This window comes from Myotis nattereri, assembly GCF_964212035.1.
Source record: "Myotis nattereri genome assembly, chromosome: 10".
Lineage (NCBI taxonomy): Eukaryota > Metazoa > Chordata > Mammalia > Chiroptera > Vespertilionidae > Myotis > Myotis nattereri.
Window position 1 is genome coordinate 39272068 of NC_138085.1, and position 22740 is coordinate 39294807.

The 22740-nt window shown below is 51.6% G+C and overlaps 3 protein-coding genes across 14 annotated transcripts in view; 2 read left to right on the forward strand and 1 right to left on the reverse strand.

Moving 5' to 3' along the window:
• Positions 1 to 8873, forward strand: part of RTKN (rhotekin) — a gene marked incomplete at its 3' end in the record, with an annotated part of 28811 nt that extends 19938 nt beyond the window's left edge. For 4 of the 10 annotated variants that reach the window (XM_081101065.1, XM_081101061.1, XM_081101063.1 and 1 more), the window contains 11 exons: positions 2359 to 2558; positions 4075 to 4136; positions 4233 to 4286; positions 4383 to 4500; positions 4717 to 4926; positions 5648 to 5742; positions 5844 to 5950; positions 6161 to 6289; positions 7175 to 7343; positions 7507 to 7611; positions 8193 to 8873. In XM_081101065.1, coding sequence (XP_080957191.1) covers positions 2359 to 2558; positions 4075 to 4136; positions 4233 to 4286; positions 4383 to 4500; positions 4717 to 4926; positions 5648 to 5742; positions 5844 to 5950; positions 6161 to 6289; positions 7175 to 7343; positions 7507 to 7611; positions 8193 to 8521 — 1578 coding nt within the window. Of the gene's footprint in view, positions 1 to 2358; positions 2559 to 4074; positions 4137 to 4232; positions 4287 to 4382; positions 4501 to 4716; positions 4927 to 5647; positions 5743 to 5843; positions 5951 to 6160; positions 6290 to 7174; positions 7344 to 7406; positions 7612 to 8005; positions 8172 to 8192 lie in introns of those variants that run through there. The other 6 variants (XM_081101069.1, XM_081101070.1, XM_081101062.1 and 3 more) reach the window with 2 other exon arrangements.
• The window catches only part of WDR54 (WD repeat domain 54), a 34389-nt gene continuing 20516 nt past the window's right edge, over positions 8868 to 22740 (reverse strand). Inside the window, exons 2-11 of one of the 3 annotated variants that reach the window (XM_081101076.1) lie at positions 13110 to 13351; positions 12462 to 12684; positions 12236 to 12298; positions 11281 to 11347; positions 11135 to 11188; positions 10668 to 10795; positions 9752 to 9852; positions 9491 to 9653; positions 9258 to 9332; positions 8868 to 9190 (exon numbers count right to left, since the gene is read on the reverse strand). In XM_081101076.1, the coding sequence (XP_080957202.1) occupies positions 9059 to 9190; positions 9258 to 9332; positions 9491 to 9653; positions 9752 to 9852; positions 10668 to 10795; positions 11135 to 11188; positions 11281 to 11347; positions 12236 to 12298; positions 12462 to 12683 (1005 nt within the window). In that variant the 5' untranslated portion in view covers position 12684; positions 13110 to 13351 and the 3' untranslated portion in view covers positions 8868 to 9058. Of the gene's footprint in view, positions 9191 to 9257; positions 9333 to 9490; positions 9654 to 9751; positions 9853 to 10667; positions 10796 to 11134; positions 11189 to 11280; positions 11348 to 12235; positions 12299 to 12461; positions 12685 to 13048; positions 13352 to 22740 lie in introns of all 3 variants that reach the window. The other 2 variants (XM_081101075.1, XM_081101077.1) reach the window with 2 other exon arrangements.
• On the forward strand, positions 13290 to 22400 carry LOC308526349 (uncharacterized protein C2orf81 homolog; the record flags this gene model as incomplete). Its single annotated transcript, XM_081101496.1, has 4 exons — positions 13290 to 13307; positions 20418 to 20639; positions 20726 to 20947; positions 21108 to 22400. The coding sequence occupies 4 exons, from the start codon at positions 13290 to 13292 to the stop codon at positions 22398 to 22400; spliced, it is 1755 nt and encodes a 584-aa protein (XP_080957622.1).

A 22740-nucleotide genomic window follows, 5' to 3' on the forward strand; every position in this document is an offset into this window, starting at 1 on the left:
AGGGAGGCCAGACAAGGCTTTTGGAAGCGGGAAGTTGGGGTATTCAGGTCTTGGGGACTCGAAGGCTGGAGCCACCAGGGACAGAAGCAAGAGCACAGGGTGTGGAGAGGCCTGGTGTGAGGGAGAAGACAGGTTTGGGTGGTCACATTTCACCTGTCTCCCAACCCAGTGCGGCCGTCAGCTTGCCTCCCGAACTGACTGACTGTCCCTGCACTGGGGTTAGTCTGCCACCTTCTCCTGAAGCCTTCCCATCTCTTAGCCAGAAGCAGACAGGGTCTATTTTCTGTGAGCATATTTATGCCATGACATAGCACTTCCGGAGCAGCCATTAATGTCTGCATCTCTCACCTCCCAGCTGGATTTTAAATGGAGCCTTGGACAGCACAGGGACACTCCAGCGTTTGTTGGGTGACTGCTCCTGCTGCTGAAGGAGCATCACTAAGTCTGCATCCCCATCCTTCACCGTACCATGTGCTGGTGCATCGCCTTCCTGCCTCACTGTATCCCCACAGCCCCAGGTGGAGGGAACTGTTTCCATCCTCATTTTACAGATGGGGAAACCAAGTCTCAGGGGGGTTAATCAAATTGCCCAGAGCTTTCTCAATAAGTTTCTTCCCAGCGTCTTAAGACTGGCAGGGCTGCGACTCGGACTCGGGGTTCTTGTGTCAAACTGGTGCTCCCCTCCTCTGCTCCGTGCCAAGACCTCCAGGGCTCCTTTCTGCGGGAAGAGGGTTTCCTGAGAGTCCGGGTGCCGCACCCAGTGCCCCAGTCTGGCCCTGTGCACAGCCTGCTCAGCCCTCGCTCCTGCCCTCCTGCTCCACCTGCCTTCCCATCCCCCTTCCTGGTCTCTGTCCTCACCTTCTAAGCTCAGAGTGCCCACAGGTGGCAGAACCCCTAATTTGGGGTGTGCATGGGGTGAGCTCTGTAGGTGGTATGCTCCTTCTCCACTGATCCCTTGCCAAGTAGATGATCCCCTCCCCCATAGCTTGAGTCTTCGGGGTAACCCAGGATGGCCTTTATTGTCTGTGTCCATTCCCTTTAGTTGGTGGTTCTCAGCCCTAGTTGCACCTTAAAATCACTGGGGGGAATTGTCAAAAAAATGTGCTTGTCCCACTCTTAACGATTCTTATTCTGCAAGTCTGGTACTTTCTTTATTTTTAAGATTTAATTTTTTAAAAAGGCAACAATTTCCAATAGCATAGTAGTAAAGAAGGGTACATATGAATAAAGTATCATAAACCTGTTTTCCATTCCTGGCTCCCAGTCCTGCAACCACTACTATTTTATACATGTCTGTGTCAATGCATGTATATTTAGTACACAAATGGTAGCATGCTATAATATTGTTCTACTTTCTCACTTCATATACAGGGTGTCCCAAAAAAATGTACACACATTTTAATAGCTGATAGCTCAATTTTGAAAATGAAATGTATTTTAAGAAACACTGCCTTTATTATTATTCAAAGCGTGTGTACACACTTTTTGGGGACAATCCTATATTTTGAAGATTGTTTCATTTATCTGCACACTCTTAATGTCTGCAATATTCCATGGTAGGGATGTGCTGTAACTTATTTATTTTTACCTATCCCATTTTTTAATTTATCAATTACTGTTGACATTCAATATTATTTTATATTTTATATGTATAGCATAGTGATTAGGCATTTATATAATTATGAAGTACTCCCCTCCCACCTCAATAAGTCTAGTGTGCTATAACTTATTTAACGAATGCCCTGTTGAGGACTTTTAAAAAATATATATATTTTATTGATTTTTACAGAGAGGAAGGGAGAGAGATAGTTAGAAACATCGATGAGAGAGAAACATCGATCAGCTGCCTCCTGCATACCTCCTACTGGGGAAGTGCCCACAACCAAGGCACATGCCCTTGACCGGAATTGAACTTGAGACCTTTCAGTCCACAGGCCGACGCTCTATCTACTGAGTCAAACCGGTTAGGGCCCTGTTGAGGGCTTTTAATCTTGGTGTTTTAAAACCATGCTGCAATGGATATGACTTTGCCCACATGTATAACGATAAACTCGTAGATATTGGATAGCTGTATCAAATGATGTGAGTTTGTAGTTTTCATAGATTTTTCCAGCTGTACTCAAAAGATGCTGAAGAAATGTCTACTCCCCCCTTCAAAGGCATGAGGGCACCTGTGTTTTTACAAGATGCTCTGATTGTTCTTGGACAGCTGAGGTTGAGGTTTAACTCTTGCCCATGAGGAATCTGAAACATCACCTTGCCAGTTTCTCCTGGGCCCAACCTCCCCTTGGGGACGAGAGGGTGCGTCTGCCTGTTCCCTGACTGACATGTCCTCATCCTTCTCCCCACTCCCGCTAGGACACAGAGTTGCAGAGAAAGCTGGACCACGAGATCCGGATGAGGGAAGGGGCCTGCAAGCTGCTGGCAGCCTGTTCCCAGCGCGAGCAGACTCTGGAGGCCACCAAGAGCCTGCTGGTGTGCAACAGCCGCATCCTCAGCTACATGGGCGAGCTGCAGCGGCGCAAGGAGGCGCAGGTGCTGGGGAAGACCGGCCGGCGGTGAGCACGGGGAGCGCGGCCCCCTGAGGGTGGTGGTACAGCATGTGTGTATATGGAGGGTGGACTCCCTGAAGCTGACCTCTTCATGTCAGGCCTGGAAGACACCTTGATGTTTCACCACTGCAGTGTGCTGCCCAGAGGTGCACTAGGGAGAAGCTGGGGCTGGACTCAGGAAAGCCAGGGTTTTTGGTGAGAGGGTGGCAGTCTGTGGGGTAGTAATGCAGAAACACTAATTTGCTAAGCCCTGCCTGTGATCTGATGAGGTTGGCTGGCAGGCTGGCTTCTGGAAAGCCTATTTTCTCAGTCAGCTCACCAGGCCATTTGCTGAATGGCCAATTTACCAAAACCTGATGATAGTTTATTATACCTCGGGTTCACCATCAGAGGCAGAGATTGGGAAAGGAAATAATAAAAAGTCATTGAGGGGAAAGCCTATCCCTTCACATAAATAAGATTGTGCACTCCAGAGGGGCTTGGCTTCTTTCTGGATGTGAAACACAAGCTATGCTAACATTGGACTCTGCTGATCTGAGAAATCTGTAGTGAAATGGTTGAGGTTATGCTCTAATAAAACTAAAATGTTTGAGACAATATTTGGCAAGTTAATCATTCCAAGAATTGGCCATTTTTTGTAAACTGGTCATTTGTAAAATTGGCTTCTGGCAAAGTAATTTGCTTGACCCCACAAGGGCGAGTGGGAGAAGGCCCAGCTCAGCCATGAAGGCTGACGCAGGCGAGGTTGCCAGGAGCCTCCAGAGCTCACCCAGGAAGCCACAGGGAAGGCAGAAAACCCACTCTGCGCCTGTCCCATAAAGCTAAAGGAAGGGCAAGCAGGCAGGGGTCTGCTTCTACTATGAGTTTGCTGTCTCCCGAGAGGCAGCCATCACCAGTCTCTGCCCTGCTCACGGGGCCTAGTGTGACTTGAGTACACCCGAGTCCCTGGCAGCTAACACGTCAACTTGAGTGCCACATGGTTTAGCTTAAGGCCCGACTAAGTCACTGATTAGTTATCACTGGCATCATGAATTAGCATGGATAATACTCATTGCCTTCGTCACCTTAGGGGGACATCCTCAGTGAGTCCTGATGATGGGCGGGGAGTGAGAAAGGCCGGGTGTCTGGGACCCTACAGTGGGGCACTGGGAAGGCACAGCCAGGAGGGTAAAGGAGAACTCAAAACTGAGGGGAAGGAGAGAGGTTTGTGGTAAATAGAACACAAATGTTCCCTACTTGGGTTTTTTCCTTACATAACAAACTGGTCAGCTTGATTTTTCAACTGACCCAGTGCCCTCCTATATCTAAGAGAGAGGAGATGAGATGGTGGAGATGAGCCGACCTCATTGTGTCCCCAGCCTCCCCCAGGCTTCAGTCGACAACTCAGGCCCTCAGCCCTGCGATGTCAGCCTGGCTGGGGCTGCCCGGGCTGGGCGTGGTGGGTGGTCCTAGAGCCCTTGGGAACCAGAGCCAGGGCGGTCGTGTGTGAAGGCCAGACTGGGACATTGTGATTTGCCCACAGGCCTTCTGACGGCGGGCTGCTGGCTGAGCGCTCCCCCTGCCGAGGCCGCGTCTGCATCTCTGGTAAGAAGCACAACTGCCCCAGCCCTGGCGCTCCCTGCCCAGCCACGAGGTCTCCTGCCCCGTCTCAGCATCTGTTCCTCCCCCTCTGCCCCCTAGACCTCCGGATTCCACTCATGTGGAAGGACACAGAGTATTTCAAGAACAAAGGCGGTGAGTGTCACACAGACGGGACGCACTTAGGGGAGTGGCTTTGGGGCTGAGCGCTCCCGGGGGGCACTTGTCTCCAGACGGGTTTCCTGTCCCCAGATCTGCGCCGCTGGGCTGTGTTCCTGCTGTTGCAGCTCGGGGAGGACATTCAGGACACAGAGATGATCCTAGTGGACAGGACCCTCACGGACATCTCCTTTCAGAACCATCTGCTCTTGTGAGTGCCTCATCTGTGTGGCTCTCCTCTCTCCACTCTGCCCAGTGCTCTGGTGAGGCAGCTACGGGGGAGGGGAGGAGAGGGAGGAAGGGAGATGGGCCTTCCCAGCGGAGCTGTCCTGAACTCATACCACACCCATCCTTCCCCCTTCCCTCCCTCGTGCCTCCCTGGACTTCCCCAGGACCATCCTCCTCTCTTCTCCCCACATTCCTACAGCACCGAGGCAGGGCCAGACTTCAAGCTGCGGCTGGAGCTGTATGGGGCCTGCATGGAAGAGGAGGGGGCCCTGGCTGGTGCCCCCAAGAGGCTTGCCACCAAACTCAGCAGCTCCCTGGGTCGCTCCTCTGGGAGGCGTGTCAGGGCATCGCTGGAGAGTACTGGGGGTTCGGGAAGCAGTCCCGTCCTGCTCCCCACCCCGGCTGTGAGGTAAGGCCATGCATTCCCCCACTGCCCGCACATGCCTATCCTGGCCACAGGCGACCTCTGAGCAGTAGTGAGCTTGTAGAACCTACTTTGCACTGCAGCCAGGATGCAGACAGACACAGATGAGCAGTGGCCACATGGGAGGCACTCAGAGCTAGACCCAAGCCAACTGATAACCAATAGGAGTGCAGGGAGAGCTAGGCTCTGGGTCTTCACTTTTTTTTGCAGCACAGGCATTCGTGTGGATAGAGCAGAGTGCCCTGGTGGAGGAGGGTGGCCCGGCTCTGGCGGTGCCTCCAGGAGTCTGGAAGCACCTGTGGAATACTGGGCCCCTGAGGAGCAATGTGAGAACATCTAGAGTAATGCACAGAATGCTGATTTTGGAGACATACCCGGGTTCAGACTCCAGCTCCACCACCTACCTATGGGCTATAGATTATGGGCACATTTTTTAACCTCTCTGCCTCAGCTATTAACTAAAGAATGCCACCCGCCTCCCAGGCTGAGGTGGGAATGCAGGAGGACAACATATGTAGGAAGCACAGGACCTGGCACTCAGCGGGAGCGCAGTGAATGTTCCCCACTCCCCGGGGGAAGGCAAGCTGGTTTCCTGTGTGGCTCTCTGAACGGGGCAGAGCTGCTCAGCACGATAGCTCCTGCCCTCTACCGTGGCCCTCACGTGCTCCTCACCTGGCTGAGGCCCACTTCTCTGCCTGTCCTGCAGTGGTCCTCGTTACCACCTCCTGGCTCACACCACGCTCACCCTGGCAGCAGTGCAAGATGGGTTCCGCACACATGACCTCACTCTCGCCAGCCATGGTGAGTTTGTGTGGGGGGAGCACGCTGGATGGTGAGAAGAGGGGCCTTTGGATGACCCCCTCCTCATTCTCCACCCGCTCTCTGCACTTCCTCTCGCCCAGAGGAGCACCCTGCCTGGCTGCCCCTGTATGGCAGCGTGTGTTGCCGCCTGGTGGCTCAGCCTCTCTGCATGACGCAGCCGACTGCAAGCGGCTCCCTCAGGGTGCAGGTGAGGGCCCCGGAGGAGTGGAAGGGAGCACGGAGAAGGCAGCGGAGAGCTGGGTCACCTGGGAATTAGAACTGAAAAACCAAGGTCCGGGTGGAAGGAGGGACATAGCAAGACAGGAGGGGGGCAGAAAGGGGCAGATTCTTGATGGAGGGCTGGGAAGAGGGTGTTGGGAGGTGTGATTCCCCCAGGAAACCTTGAGTATCTATGCAGCAAGCTGGGGAGCAGCAGGACTGGGCACGAGTGCACGGAGTCCTGAAAGGCACGAACCTCTTCTGTTACCGGCAACCTGAGGATGCAGACACTGGGAAAGAGCCGCTGTTGACTATTGCGATCAACAAGGTGATTGGTCCCCTGATGGTCAAGCCACCAGGTGCCTGGGCCTGGAGCCTCCCCTTCAGGTCCCACCAGGGTGGGTGCAGACCTTAGAGAGATCAAAGTCTTCTGGGCCTCACTGCACCACCTAACTCCAGGGCCAGGAATGATGAGGGGACCATTCTCCCTGACCAGCATCACTGGAAAAGGGTTGTCCCTTCTAGTTACCAACCTCAGCCAATTCTCAGAGAGGGTTCTATAACTAGTCTAGGATTTTTCATCCACCTTCCATCTTTCCCCTCAGATTCTAATTTGCATCTACTCCATCCTTTCCTGGTTTCCTCTCCCAGGCCAAGTTCAGAGCCCCCTCTGTTCACCAGCCCTTTTGTTAGCTTTCCTGCTGACTTTTATGGAGGAAGTAGTGAGGGACATTAGGCCTCAGCATGCCTGCCAGCCTCTGTGCCTTCCCCTGCCCACCCTTTTCCTGTCTCTATGCGCCTCTATCCCTGACTAAAGGCCACCTGTCTCATCCCCAGTCCTTTCCGGCCATGCCTTCCCACTCAGCTCAGTAGGAGGCAAATGAGAGGGTTTGGTGAACGCCCCACAAGCTCCTCTTTCTTTTTTTTAACATAGTTATCGATTTCAGAGAGGAAGTGAGAAACATCAATGATGAGAGAGAATCATTGATCAGCTGCCTCCTGCACACCCCCTACTGGGGATGAAGCCCGCAGGTACCCTTGACTGGAATTGAATCCGGGACCCTTCAGTCTGCAGGCCTAGGCTCTACCCACTGAGCCAAACCGGTTAGGGCACGCTCCTCTTTCTAAGGCAGGATGATCAAGCCCGCCTGAAGTCACTGCTGACCTCTGTAACAACGTGGAGTTGGAAGCGGACGCCTTTTTTCTCCTGCAGGATACTCGAGTCCAGGCAGGGGAACTGGACCAGGCCACAGGCCGGCCCTTCACTCTGAGCATCAGTAACCAATATGGGGAGGACAAGGTGACACACACCCTTCAGACAGAGAGTCGGGGAGCCCTGCAGAGCTGGATGGAGGCCCTGTGGCAGCTTTTCTTCGACATGAGTAAGAGTAGGGGGCTGGATTGAACTTTTGGGAGGAACTGGCATTTGTGATTTCTTACTGTAGGCCTCTGTCTCAAGAATACGTGGAAGGAAATGTCGCAGGGGAGAGGGTCGCCTGGCCCTGTCCTCTCCCTCTCCACCCCCAATCAGTGTTCTCCCTTCAGGCCAGTGGAAGCAGTGCTGTGATGAAATCATGAAAATTGAAACCCCGGCTCCCCGGAAACCACCCCAAGCACTGGCCAAGCAGAGGTCCTTGTACCATGAGATGGGTGAGTGCAAGTTTTCTCCAGGAAGCTGAAGGGAAGTGGGGCTGGAGGCGTCAAGGGAACCCAGACCATGGAAAGAGACAGAAGGCACACTTTGGGCCGAGGAAGAGCTCGGGAATCGGGTCCCACCGCGTCCTCTTGTGTCCCTTTCTTTCCTCTGACCTTCTCAGAACCACTCCCACCCAAGTTCAGAACAAAACCCCAAACAACCAGATTCATTTCATGGATTTCCTTCCTAATTTCTTCTTTTTTTGTTTCCCTCTCTGCATGCGGATTCCTCTCTCTTCCTCTGACCTTTACTTGCCTGGCACGGCTTTCATTTTCCTTCTCTCTCTTGATGTCTTCACCCACGTCCCCACTCCCAATCTGTGTCCACCCTGCCTGCCGTATCCCATAGTCTTATCAGAGCCTGGAGCTCCAGGGGGCCCAGGTGAGGGGCTGCTCCTGCAGGATAATGCAATCTCGGCTGAGATCCGGGCTTTGCTTTCCTCCTATTACAGTGACAGGTGATGGTCAGGGCTGGGTAGACCTGGGGCCTAAGCTCTGACTAGCCCCCTCCCCTCAACCCCTTCCTGGTGCCACAGCTATTGAGCCTCTGGATGACATCGCAGCAGTGACAGATATCCTGGCCCAGCGGGAGGGCGTGAGGCTGGAGACGACCCCACCCTGGCTAGCCATGTTTGCAGACCAGCCTGCCCTGCCTCGCCCCTGCTCGCCTGCCTCAGTGACCCCAGCTCGGACCCACCCCCTGCCCTGGGGGCGCCCCAGAACATTCTCCCTGGACGCTGTGCCCCCAGACCACCCCTCCGAGGCTCCCCGCTTGGTTGCCCCTCTCCCCCTGCACCGATCCCCACGTTCTAGAAGCCTCTGCCGCAAAGGCTCGCCCCGCACTTGGCTCCAGTCACCAGTGTGAGGAAGGTGCTGGCAGCAGGATCCGGCCAGGAGAGGAGAGGACCTGTGCGCCTGGGCTCTGGAGACGGTGCTGTCTGCAGCAGGTTGGCCAGTGGCCTCCCTTCCTCAGCTGGACTGGGGGTAGGTGGGGGGATGGGGAGCCGAAGCCCCTCTTAAGCTATGGTTGTCATGGTGCTGAGGGACTCATTCCCAGGGCTGGCTGGGACCCCCCTGAACCCTTCCTGGGAGAAAACTGGAACCAACCCTGCCCTACCTCCTGCACTAACCAGCTTTGAGGATGGCACTGGAGAGCGCCGGGAGGGAACACACCTTCCCTGTGACTCCTTCATCAACCATTAAAGTTATTTAACAGCAGCCTTCACCTGGTTCTTGACATCAGGTTGCCTCTCTGCTTGGCCCGGACCTGCCCCGTCCCCTCTTCCCTGGAGCTTAGTTCGCCGGCTGTGAAAGATGACTTGGATCCTGAGTAATTAGACACGGGCTAGGCGGAGGAGGCACTTTATAAACACCCCAGGGAGAAAGGAGGGCTTTTCTGTTCTCACTCACTGCTGAATGTCAGGATTTCAGCGAGGTCGTAGCCAGTCACAGCAAAGGAGCTGCCTGAGGGGTCACAGAATCGGGCGCCACACACCTGAGTGTCGGGCACACACTCGCCGTGACAGTGTTCCACCTGGGGGAGAGAGGGCTGCTCAGGGCCGCTGCCCCACGCTGGCCCTCCGCCCCCTCTCCACACCCACCTCGGCGCAGCCACTCTCTGTGCGTTTGCTCAGCTTCCAGATGTGTACAAAGGTGTCCTCGGCTGCAGAAAGTAGCTGTTAAGAAAAGGCAGGGAGGATGAGTGGGGGTCGGAAGGTGCTGACGAACTGGTCCAGGTTGGAGTGCTTCACCAAGCGGCAAAGACGAGCCTGTGGAGTTCCTCTCAGCATCCCCCCACCAGGAGCCAGGGTGTGTAGGGGTGGAGGAGACTGACCTTGCCCACCTCCGGAGCCAGGTCCAGGGCACAGATGGCCCGGGCGTGGGCGTTGATCTGGACGTGTAGAGCTCCTGTACTGGTCTCATACAGACGCACTTGCCCGTTCCCGTAGCCCGCTGCTGCGATCCCCTTCCACAGCTGCACGGAAGTGCATGGGACCCTGCAAGGGCAATGCCCCACTTGGATTTCCCCACACCCAAGCCCACACCCCACCCTGCAGCTGCTTCAGGAAGTCCTCAGCCCCTTCGCCTCACCTACCCAAATCCGGGAATTCGGGTCAGTAATTTGAATTCGGGGCCCGACCGCCAGACACAAAGCAAGCCTGAGTCGTCTGCTGTCACGACGTCAGCCATGCAGTCCTGAGGGGAAAGGCAGGATCAGCCCTTCCCTCTCTCCCCTGCTGGGCCCTGTGTACAGGGAGGGGAGGCAGTATATGCATCTTGGCTTCTCGGGAAAAGGAAGCTACGGAGCCCTCGCAGGCTGGAAGCAGGGTTCCCTCAGGAAGCATAAAATGCTTTCCTTGCATCCCTCACAATCCCCCCTCGCCCCCCCCAAACACACACACACATGTTAGGAGGGAGTATATCACTGTACTCAGTGGGTGGATGATGAAACGAGGCCATAGTGTTATGACCTGGAGGTCTTACAGTAAGCCACAGTCATAACGAGGCTCGGCCTCTTGACTCCCAGCCCTAGGCAGCCAGCATAGCCCATGGGCCCGGCTCTGGGCCAGATTCAGTAGAGAATATGAATTAGAAGATACAAACCCCATTCTCAAGAGGTTTGCAATCCAAGAGTTTTCGTTGAAGACAGTACCAACTCAGGGGTCAGCTAAGGGGGATCAGTGAGAGCTGGAACAGGGGGAAGACCTCCTGGAGAGGGTGGTGCTGGAAGGAAGCTGCGCATGTCAGAGCTGGCAAGCATCTTAGAAGCCGTCTGTCCCGACTCCTCGATGCACACGAGCATGAGAAGTGTTAGTGGACCACTGAAATGCCACGTGAAATACCTCTGGCTTTGTCACTGGACCTGAGGTGCTGAAGCCTAGGAAAGCGCAGCAGTTTGCCCAAAGTCGTCCAGCTGCTTAGCGACAGAGCCAAGACTTGCATTCAGGTCTCCTGCCTCCCAAGGGGGGAAGGACCCCAGGCTCACGGGAATGAGAGGGGCTTTCACGCACCTGTTCCTGGGCAGGCTCGCTGGCGATGTCGGTGACTGACGTCGGATGCCCCGCCAGCTCTTCACTCAGTACAATGTTGGGACCTTTGGCTGGTATGTCAAATACCAGTACCCGGCCTGACCACATTCCTACAAAAGCAGTGTGTCCTAGTCCTCCTGCGTCTCCGGCCACCACACTCAGAACTCCCTCCGTCCCAGAAGCCTTAGTAACAAACCCATCTCTCACTGCCCCAACAGTTCTGCCCCTCCATGACTACCCTTATTCTCCCTCACCCTGCCCCTCTGATCCCGTCCATGGCTCTTTGGAGTCTCTGCCCCCTTCACTTCCACCCTTCCCTTGAACCCTCCACAATTTCTTCAGACCTGCAGCATCTTCCAGACCAAAGCCCACACCTTTATACCCCAGCACCCTCCTTCCCCCCCACCCCACACACATACACACCAATGCCCTGCCCTCGGGCCTCTCACCTACACAGATGAAATGGCCACAGGAAGCAATTCCTCGGGCAAACATCGCCTGTACTGAGTATGAGAGGGGAAAACTATTAGAAATAGTGCTTCTTCCAGCCCCAGCAAACACTCCCTACCCACACCCAAGTCAGTCCTGTAGGTACCTGGAGAGGCATCTCTGGAGTCCAGCGCGTGCCAATAGACCATGACGGAGCCGTCAGACTCATACATCTGGAGGGACAAGGGCAGTTATGTCCTATACCAGGGGTCGGGAAACTGCGGCTCTTTGGCCCCTTGAGTGTGGCTCTTCCACAAAATACCACGTGTGGGCGCGCACGTACAGTGCAAATGAAACTTCGTGGCCCATGTGCAGAAGTCGGTATTTTGTGGAAGAGCCACACTCAAGGGACCAAAGAGCCGCATGTGGCTCGCGAGCCGCAGTTTGCCGACCACTGTTCTATACTCATGTTAACCTTAGCCCACTGAACCCTCAAAACAACTCTGGCAGGTAGGCACTTTACAGAAGAGGACAGAGGCTCTGATAAATTAAATTGCCCAAGGTCATACAGCCAGCAAAGGGGCAGATATTGGAGAGGGTACTTGGACATTTTTTTATTTTTTAAAATTTTCAGAGAGAAGGGAGAGAGAGAGAGAGAGAGAGAGAGAGAGCGAGAGCGAACATCAACAATGAGAGAGAATCGCTGATTGCCTCCTGCACAACCCTACCAGGGATCGGGGATCGGGCATCAAGCCGCAACCCCAGCATGTGCCCTTGGCCTGAATCAAACCTGGGACCCTTCAGTTTGCAGACCAACGCTCTATCCACTGAGCCAACCCAGCTAGGGTGACACTTGGAAATTTAAAAAGATGGAAGGAGTGAGAACATTTGAGATCTTGTCCCTGGCTTATGCTGTAAGTTTGGCTCAAACTCTTATAAGAGTTTCAAAAAATAAAAAGCATTTAAAAAGATGGAAGGAATGAAAATGAGAAGTAAGGAAGAGTGGGCTAAGCTTGCCTCTAAGTAAGGGAGTGATTCGAGGCAAGTGCGGAAGGGCGTGGGTCCTTGCAGAGGAGTTGAGAAGACTCTAGTCCGAGAGGGCAGGAAGGTCCTCCCCTTACCTGTATTCCTCGATGTGAGGTGAGCACCAGCAATACTCGAAAGGGGAGGGCACACCAGTGGACCTGGAGGGAGGTGGATTAGAGTTGGGACAAGTGGTCAGCAGGGGACATGAGGACTCAGAAGAGCAGAAATTCAGGGGGTTAGGGAAGGCCTATTGAGGTTTGGAGAGGAAAGGGCGGGGTTAGGACTGGGTTCAGCAACACCACTTCCAACCTCATTCCTCACCTGGGTGATAAGTGGGGAGCTCACTCCCGCTCCCTCCTTAGCGTGGAGCTGGCGCTGGGCCAAGGGCACACCCTCAGGAGCAACGCTGAGAAGCTGGGCGCTGGGTCCATGCACGACCCCAAAGTGTGTGAGGTTGCAGACCGGCAGCTGCAGCACGCTGAGGTTGTTGCACAGGGCGGCAGCCGAGCCTCGGAGAGGGATGGAACGCTGCCGGCGGAACATCCTAGGGGAGAGACGCTCCAATCACCAAAAGCTCAGAGCTAAACAGAAGACAGCAATGATTCCTCCCGGAGGGTGGCGGGTGCTATCATAAGACACTGGGGGAGACCCCTGAGACTGGGCCATGATGTAATGGGGGGCCCCAGAGGGCGGTCTCATGGAGCGAGAGAGTGGAGCCCCAGGCTGAGTCATGGACGATGGGGGAACCCTAGAGGAGGAATGGTGATGGCACAGGATCCGGTGGACCCCAGCGCCCGAGCCAAGGCGGGTTAAGGCAGGGTAGTCTCCAGGCCCTTCCACCCTCGGTTCGGCTCCCGAAGCCCCATGCCCGGGTTAGAGGTCACACCAGTAGCCCCTGGTCGGCTTGCCTGACTCCAGGATCGCTAGGTCCCTCCGAATCCGCCGCCACCATAGAGAGGACGCACTTACGCAGGCCGATGGGCGGGGCGAACCACCGGAACCTGCGGCGCGCGGCGCGGTTGCCGGGGTAACTGTGGACAGGGCGAGCCAACCAGCGCACAGCATGGTTGCCGGGGCGACCGTTAGGCGGCGGCGGCCGCCGGGGCGCAGGGAGCCGTAGAAACCTCGAGGTTGAAGACAGAGGCAGCGATGGCCCACGAAAGCTCGGTAAGCTTCAGCTCAGCTGGGGGTGCGCCAGAGCCGGGATCTGCCTTTTAAAAAAGGTCGGTGTCGGGAACCGTGGACCAGCCCCGCGATACCCGGTGCCCGCCCAGCACGCCGGCGTTCAAGATGACCGTGCGCCAAAAAACCTATGCCCACTCACATGCTTTGTCACAATCGGAAGCCGAGGGAAAAGATCGAATGAGGTGCAGAGTCCAAGAGCAAATAATTACTTTGGGAAACAGCTAATGGATGTAATACGACTCTTGCACCGAGGTACCCATTTAAATGGATTAACGAGAATTGGCCAGGGATTGGGGAGAGGAGTTGCTAGATAAATTATCCATTTCCAGAGTTTCAGGAGGAAGAAATGGATTAAATAACAACAATCTTGTGGCTGCACTTGAAAATCAAATTGTTTTAAAACAAGATAATTTAAAATAAAACATTTGAAGAACCTTTGTGCAACAATATCCCAGGCCCCTCTGGTCAGGCCACGTCCAGGCACAAGAGAGGCTCTGAACCCTAGCGGGTTTGGCTTAGCGGATAGAGCGTCGGCCAGCGGACTGACGGGTCACAGGTTCGATTCCGGTCAAGGGCACATGCAAATGTTGTGGGCTAATTCCCCAGTAGGGGGCGTGCAGGAGGCAGCCGGTTTCTATCTCTCTTCCTCCCCCTTCCTCTTTGAAATCAATAAAAATATATATTTTTAAAAAGAGAGAAGCTTGGCGGGGAAGTCTAAAGAACTGACTCTCCTCGCCCAGCCCTACCTGGCCTGCGCTGTCTTGAACTGGTCTTTGGGCTGTTCTCACTAGCAGAGGGGGGAAATGAGGCTTAAGGGATTTTGAGTCCCCTGTGAAGTTTAGAAAACATCAGTTCTGAGGGAGAATTTTAGGGAACATCAGGTATCAGTGAGGTTGGGGGTGAGGAAGCTAAGGTTTGAGAGATTCCATCTGGAGGTAAATTTTGGAGGGAATCAGGTTCAAGTAGACCCTTATGGGGAAGTGAGGAGGCTCCCAGGAATCTACTAGTAAATTCCTATGTCCTGAAATTAACTTGGGACCTAGTCTTTATCTTTTTTAAAAATAAATATATTTTTATTGATTTCAGAGAGGAAGGAAGAGGGAGAAAGAAACATCAATGATGAGAGAGAATCATGGATTGGCTACCTCCTGCACGCCTCCCACTGGGAATCAAGCCTGCAACCTGGGCATGTGCTCTGACTGGGAATTGAACCTTGACCTTCTGGTTCATAGGCCAAGCTCAACCACTGAGCCACGCTGGCCAGGCATCTTTATCTTTTTAAGTAGATTTTTTTCTTTTCTACTGCTGCCCATTGCTCCCCTGGTTGCAAGTCTCGTGGGGACCCTTAGAGTTTAGGAGATGTACACCTGAGAGGGAAGAGAGGCATGGGCCTTCTCCCAGGAGGGAGAGAGTGCCCTGGGTCTTTTGCCTTGAGGGTTTCAAAGACTGGGAGTTTAAAGGAGACATCTGTAATGTTTTCAACAATAAAGATAAGTTTAAAAAATAGCCTGGTCGGTGTGGCTCAGTGGTTGAGCGTTCGACCAATGAACCAGGAGGTCCCGGTTCCATTCCTGTTCAGGGCACATGCCAGGGTTGCAGGCTCAAACCCCAGTGGGAGGCATGCAGGAGGCAGCCAATTGATGATTCTCTCTCATCATTGATGTTTCTCTCTTTCCCTCTCCCTTCCTCTCTGAAATCAATAAACAATATATAAAAATAAATAAATAAAAATAAAAGCTGGGAGTTTAGGGGAGGTCTTAGAGGAGGCACGCAATAGAATATTTATCAGCTTCATGCTGATGAATCAAAAGGAGATTTATTCCCTTAACTTCAACTGTCCTTAGGTGTGGTTGACACAAATGACACTAATTGGATTTCTGCTATCTATCTCCCTGAGCTTATAAAATAGAGAATAGCATAGGAAAGAAACATATCCACTGTTACAATTTTGGTGTTTTCTTTTTCTTCAACACATACAGGTTTACATTATCTGAGACCATACTTGTTCTTTCATTTAACATTAAATCTTAAGTATTTTTCTATGCTTTTGCAAATTCTTCCTAAAGATTACCTTTAATCATTGTATAATATTGCATCATGTAGATAGTACACAATTAGCCATCTAGTCTCCTTTTGTTAGACATATGTGTTCAATATTCTGCTATTATAAATCACACCACAGGGAATCTGTTGAAGAATAAATATATATATATATATATATATATATATATATATATATATATATATATTGATTTCAGAGAGGAAGGGAGAGGGAGAGATAGAAACATCAATGATGAGAGAGAATTATTGATCGACTGCCTCCTGCATGCCCACACTGGGGATTGAATCTGCAACCCAGGCATGTGCCCTGAACGGGAATCAAACTGTGACCTCCAGGTTCATAGGTCGATGCTCAACCACTGAGCTACACTGGCTGGGCTGAAGAATATATTTTAATTTAATTAATTAATTAATTAATTTATTTATTTTTAATTGATTTTTTACAGAGAAGAAGGGAGAGGAAAAGGAGAGAGATAGTTAGAAACATCAATCAGCTGCCTCCTGCACACTCCCCACTGGGTATGTGCCCGCAACCAAGGTACATGCCCTTGACTGGAATCGAACCTGGGACCCTTGAATCTGCAGGCCGACGCTCTATCCACTGAGCCAAACCGGTCAGGGCTTAATTTTAGATTATACATTTGAATGCACTGTTAAACTATAATTAATATTTTTGAAGGTTAGACATGTTTTCAAATATTTATTAGTCATCTACAGTTCTACTTTTTATTTATTTATTTATTTATTTGAGAGGGAGAGAAACATAGATTTGTTTTTCCATATTTATGCATTCATTGGTTGATTCTTGTATATGTCCTGACTGGGGATTGAACCCACAACCTTGGCATATGGGGACAATAACCAACTGGGCTACCTGGCCAGGACTACCATTCCACTTTTGTGAAATGTCATGTCCTTTGCCTATTATTATCTTTGGAGTTTATGATTGTTCTTATTTTATTTTATTTATTTAAAAAAATATTTTTATTGATTTTTCAGAGAGCAAGAGAGGGAGGGAGAAACAACAATGATGAGAGAGAATCATTGATTGGCTGCCTCCTGCACAACCCACACTGGGGATCAAGCCCACAACCTGGGCATGTGCCCTGATAGGAAATCGAAGCAGGACCTCTGGTTCATAGGTGGATGTTCAACCACTGAGCCATGCCGGCCAGACATTCTTATTTTATATGAGTTATTTTTTTTAATTAAATCTTTATTGTTCAGATTATTACATTTGTTCCTCTTTCCCCACCCCATAACTTCCCTCCACCCAGTTCCCACCCCACCCTCCTCCCTCACTCCCCCATCCACTGTCCTCATCCATAGGTGCACGATTTTTTTTCTTTTTCTTTTAATTAAATCTTTATTGTTCACATTATTACATTTGTTCCTCTTTTTTCCCCCCATAACTCCCCTCCTCCCAGTTCCCACCCCACCCTCCCCGCCCTCACTCCCCACCCACTGTCCTCATCCATAGGTGCACGATTTTTGTCCGGTCTCTTCCCGCATCCCACACACCCCTTTACCCCCCAAGAATAGCCGGTCCATTCCCTTTCTATGCCCCTGATTCTATTATAATCACCAGTTCATTCTGTTCATCAGATTATTCACTTGATTTTCAGATTCACTTGCTGATAGGTGTGTATTTGTTGTTCATAATTTGTATCTTTACCTTTTTCTTCCTCTTCCTCTTCTTAAAGGATACCTTTCAGCATTTCATATAATACTGGTTTGGTGGTGATGAACTCCTTTAGCTTTTTCTTATCTGTGAAGCTCTTTATCTGACGTTCAATTATGAATGATAACTTTGCTGGATAAAGTAATCTTGGTTGTAGGTTCTTGGCATTCATCACTTTGAATATTTCTTGCCACTCCCTTCTGGCCTGCAAAGTTTCTGTTGAGAAATCAGCTGACAGTCGTATGGGTACTCCCTTGTAGGTAACTGACTTTCTTTCTCTTGCTGCTTTTAAGATTCTCTCTTTGTCTTTTGCTCTTGGCATTTTAATTATGATGTGTCTTGGTGTGGTCCTCTTTGGATTCCTTTTGTTTGGGGTTCTCTGCACTTCCTGGACTTGTAAGTCTATTTCTTTCACCAGGTAGGGGAAGTTTTCTGTCATTATTTCTTCAAATAGGTTTTCAATATCTTGCTCTCTTTCTTCTTCTGGCATCCCTATAATTCGGATGTTGGTATGCTTGAAGTTGTCCCAGAGGCTCCTTACACTATCTTCGTATTTTTGGATTCTTTTTTCATTTTGCTTTTCCGGTTGGGTGTTTTTTGCTTCTTCATATTTCAAATCGTTGACTTGATTCTTGCAATCCTCTAGTCTGCTGTTCGGAGTCTGTATAATATTCTTTATTTCAGTCAGTGTATGCTTAATTTCTAGTTGGTTCTTTATCACAACCTCGAGGGTCTCATTAGATTTCTTGTAGATCTCATTAAGTTTATCGGCAGTTTCTAGAAAATTCTTGTAAAACCTTAAAAGTGTGGTTTTGAACTCTATATCCAGTAGTTTGCTTTCCTCCATTTCTGTCATTTGTGTCCTTTTTCTTTGTCTCCACATTTTTTATGCTTCCCTGTGTTGATAAAGTGGTTTTCTGTGCTGAGTGTCCTCTAGGGCCCAGTGGTTCAGTCTCCCCCCGTTACCTGAGGTAGACACTCTTGGTGCACCCCCTTGTGGGCTTTGTGCACAGTCTTGTTGTAGTTAAGCCTTGATTGTTGTAGTTATCACTGGGAGGAATTGACCTCCAGGCCAATTGGCTGTGAGAATCAGCTGTGTCTGCAGTGGGAGAACTTCTGTGCTGGAGACACCCCTCTGGGGCAAAGGCTTGCTTCAATGGGGCTTTGGTGCTCACTGAGTCTGTCCCCTGAGTGTGTCCTTTATGGTTCCACGGAGCTGCAAACTGGATGGTCCCACTCTGACCTCTGGGCTTCCTGGCTCCTGGATCTCTAGGGAGGTGCTAATCTAGCCTTTCCCTGAGGCTATCCAGCAAAAGCCTCCCTGCAGGGCTTGGGTGGGGCGGGTCCCATGGGATCAACAGGGCGAGGCTAGCAGTTATGGCTGCTCTCAGTCCAGCCCTCAGAGGCTCTGCTTCTCAGTGTCCCGGTAATTGCTGCAAGCCCCTCGGAGAGAAAGCTGCCCTGAGTTCTGACTGATGCCAGACAGTCCCGCTTCTCCCATATGAGTCTGGGTCCCTAGAGACTCGCCCAGAACTGGAGCTCAGAGCCTGAGACTCCCTCCCGATTGAAAACAACAACCGCGCTCTCACCTGCCAGCCCGCTCCACATGCACCTCCGCACCTTAGTATTTTCCTTCCGTACTGCGCCGCCTCTGAGTCTCGGTATGCTTTTCTCTTTCCTTCTAGTTATAGAATTTCCACTCAGCCAGCCTTCCTTTGGTTCTGGATGATATCTGTTCCGTCTTTTAGTTGTATTTTTGAAGTGGTTGTTCGAGGCAGCAAACTCCGGTGTTTACCTATGCCGCCATCTTGGTTTCTCCATTATTTTATATGAGTTTTAATATATTTAGGAATATAAATATTTTTAATATTTGCTACAAATGCAGGGTGGAGCAAAAGTAGGTTTACAGTTTGTATGGAAAATAATACAATAATAAATAAATAATACATGAATAAGCTATGTTCTGTGTACTATAAACCTACTTTTGCCCCACCCTGTATTTTTTGTTTGAGAAGCAGTATAAAGTCAGGCTCTGAAGTCAGACTTGCATATAAATTATCACTCCACTATTTCCTTGTTGTGTGATCCAGGCAAATTCTGTAAAATGGAAATAAAAATAATATGTAGTATAAAAAATGCAGGAATTGAGCCCAGACGATGTATGCAACTATTATACTCTAAGTGCCAGAAAATGATAATTACTAATATCAGCTTAAAAATTAGGAAAGTTTATAAAAATAAGTACAGGAAAATTTAACAATTTGACAATCACACCACAGGGAAGCTATTGAAGAATATACAGTTTTTTCTTACCCAGAGATTATATGACAGGTTATCCTATTTTCCTACATTTTATATTTTGTTTATATTTTCGTTTTATTTGTGTGTATGTGTGTCCTTTAATCCATCTGGAAGTTATTTAGACGTATATTGTGAAATAAGGATTTAAGTTGATTTGGGGGGGAGGAGGAGACTCTAAGCAGCACCAATTATTCCAGCACTCATATGTTGACTCATCTATCTCAAATTCTTTACCTCTCAAGAACTTGGAACACTTTGGACTAGTGCAAATAGCAAGGACTGTGGAGTTGGAGCCATATATAGCCTGGGTTTATTGTGGAATCCCAAGCAAGTTCTGGTTAACTGTGTCAGGCTTCAGTTTCTATGTCTGTGAAATGGGCTCAGTGAGCTGTTGTGAAAATTAAATTAGCTAGGTCCAACCCCTGAGAAGCACCTGTCACACAGTAGGCTTACTTAGAAAATTATCCCTTTCAGAAGGCTTTTCCTTCCTACTAGACCAGTGGTTGGCAAACTCATTAGTCAACAGAGGCAAATATCAATAGTACCACAATTGAAATTTCTTTTGAGAGCCACATTTTTTAAACTTAACACTATATAGGTAGGTACATTGTTATTAACTTAATTAGGGTACTCCTAAGGCTTAGGAAGAGCCACACTCAAGGGGCCGAAGAGCAGCATGTGGCTCGCGAGCCGCAGTTTGCCGACCACGGTACTAGACCAATTGAGAAAGCTTCCCAGCCAAAACCGGTTTGGCTCAGTGGATAGAGCGTCGGCCTGCGGACTGAAGGGTCCCAGGTTCGATTCCGCTCAAGGGCATGTACCTGGGTTGCGGGCACATCCCCAGTAGGAGATGTGCAGGAGGCAGCTGATCGATGTTTCTCTCTCATCGATGTTTCTAACTCTCTATCTCTCTCCCTTCCTCTCTGTAAAAAAATCAATAAAATATTAAAAAAAAAAAAAGAGTTGGAGAAAGCTTCCCAGAGCCTGTAGCTGCTTCTCTCTCCCACTCCTCGGTTCTCTGCCCTGATTGCCCTGTTCCCTTCCCACAGAGGCAGGTCCGAGATCGCGGGGCGACCAGATCCAAGGCGGAAAAGGCACGGCCGCCTACTGTGCCAGTGCCCCAGGTGGACATCGTTCCTGGGCGGCTCACTGAGGCTGAGTGGATGGCGCTCACAATGGTGGAGGAGGGCGAGGACGTGGTGGGGGACATCTTGGCAGATTTGCTGGGGCGTGTCATGGACTCTGCCTTCAAAGTCTACTTGACCCAGCAGGTGAGCCTGGATGGGACCCCCCCAAACCCATCTACCCCCTCTCCCACCCCTTCCTGCCTGGCTGAGCCCCTCTCTCGCTTCTGCAGTGCGTCCCATTCACCATCAGCCAGGCCCGGGAGGCCATGCTGCAGATCATCGAGTGGCGTTTCCTGGCTCGAGATGAGGGAGAGTCTGCAGTGGCTGAGGACCCCACCTGGGGAGAGGACGAGGAGCCCTTGGCAAGCACAACAGACGCCTGGGCTCAGGGATCTGTGCCCCTAATGCACGCACCAGCCTCGGTGGAGCTGGAGGACTTCTTCCGATGTGAAGTAAGCCCCCAGCTCCCTCTGACCCCCACCCCCACCCCCAATGCACCTTCATTTTCCTTACGGCCTCTCTACCCTCAGTTTCTCCACCCTTAGTTCCTCTCTCCCCTTTCTGGCCTCTCACCAGCTACCTCCCGCCCCTACCTCTGGTGCATTTCCCCAGGACCAAGGGAGCGTCGACCAGATTTCTCTAGGAAGATCGTTGATGGATGGAGGCTGTGAGGAGCAGATGGAATCCTCCAAGCCAAGAGACCCGCTCAGCCCTCCACCCATCCCAGAGCTGTTTCAGGAGGCAGGCCCCAGGGATCCTTTAGAGGAACTGGAAGACCAGGGAGGAGGCCGCCCGGCTTCGGCAGGGTCCAGGAACATGAGCCTCCAACAGCCGTCAGCATCGGTGGAGACAGTGGTGGAGACAGGTCGCCCTGGGAGCCCCCATTCTTCTCTGGAGCAGTCCCTGGCAGCCAGCTCCCAGGAATCGGCGGAGAGCACACGGCCCCTCAGCTCCCAGCTCTCACTAGAGGACCTCTATTTCTCGCCCTCCACTGAGGACCTAAGTGAGCAGGTGTTCAAGAAGGGCGAGAAGCCCCACGCTGCCTTGGACCCCATCATACTGGGCCACTCCTTCCAGCAGCCGTGGTGGATGGGCTCACAGCTGAGAACACTTCCTCGTAGGGCGGGCCACAGGGCCCCGGTGCTGCCGAGCCAGTGGGTACGCCCAGAAGTTGAGATTGTGGATACAGACACTGAGGTACACCCCCTGGAAGTCTACCGCAGGCCCCCCCAGGCCAAGAAGACAGTGGCCCTGGCCAGACGCCAAACTAATGACTCCAGTTGCCGAGCTTTCTGCCCTCTCCCTCCCAGGGGTCCTTTCCCTACTTTGCGCCCCGGCTCCCAACTTCCCCCTTTAAGCTTAGGCCCATCATCACCATGCTCCCAGTCAAAGGGGCTCTTACCGGGCCCAGAGAGCCGCTTCCCTGAAAAGCACCTGAAGGTCTCCCAAATGGCCTACAGCCGCAGCCCCAGCCCCTGCACGTGGCCAGGTGCCAAGTGGCCGAGGGGCTGGGAGAGGGAGGCGGAGTTGCTGGAAGAGCTGTGGGCCGGCCGCAGCCACGTACCTCGGCAGGGCCGCCAGGACCAGGAGGGCCAGGATCCTCACAGGTGGTCTTACCTTGAACCCCAAATCCTCAAGCCCACGTCCCAGGTGATGTGGCAGCCAGTGTTGCTGCCAGAAGCCTTGAAGCTGGCTCCTGGTGTGAGCATGTGGAACCCAACCACACAGGTGCTGCTCAGGTCTGGCCCACCCCGGCAGGAGGCCAAAAAAGGCTGTACCTCTCCTCCCATTGAGTTGCACCCCATCCAGACAGAAGCCCAGGTGACCAGGGCACAGCTAATGAAGAACTCAACCTCCAAAGTGTGGTCTCTCCCCTCCAAGATCCTGCCCCATTCTGAGCCCTGAACCTCAGCCAGCGGGAATCCTATCTTCCTTCCGTCAGCTTGCCAAAATAAACACCTGAGTTGCCTTAAGAATTGGCCTGGTATCTCTGTCAGTTTCTTCCAAAGATGTGTATTCTCGCGGAGCTGGAGAGGAGCAGTGGTCCTGGCAGGCCCAGAAGAAGATAGAACACTGGGTCCAGGAAATAAACCCATTTGCACCCATAGGAGACCCTGCTTCAGGGCCAAGGCTACTCTCCAGCAGAATTCTGGAGAACCATTCTCTCCTCACGAAAGAGCAGATGGATGTAAGGGCTGCAAGTGGGGCCTACCTCAGTTGGGAGAACTTAGTTCCCTATCAGTTG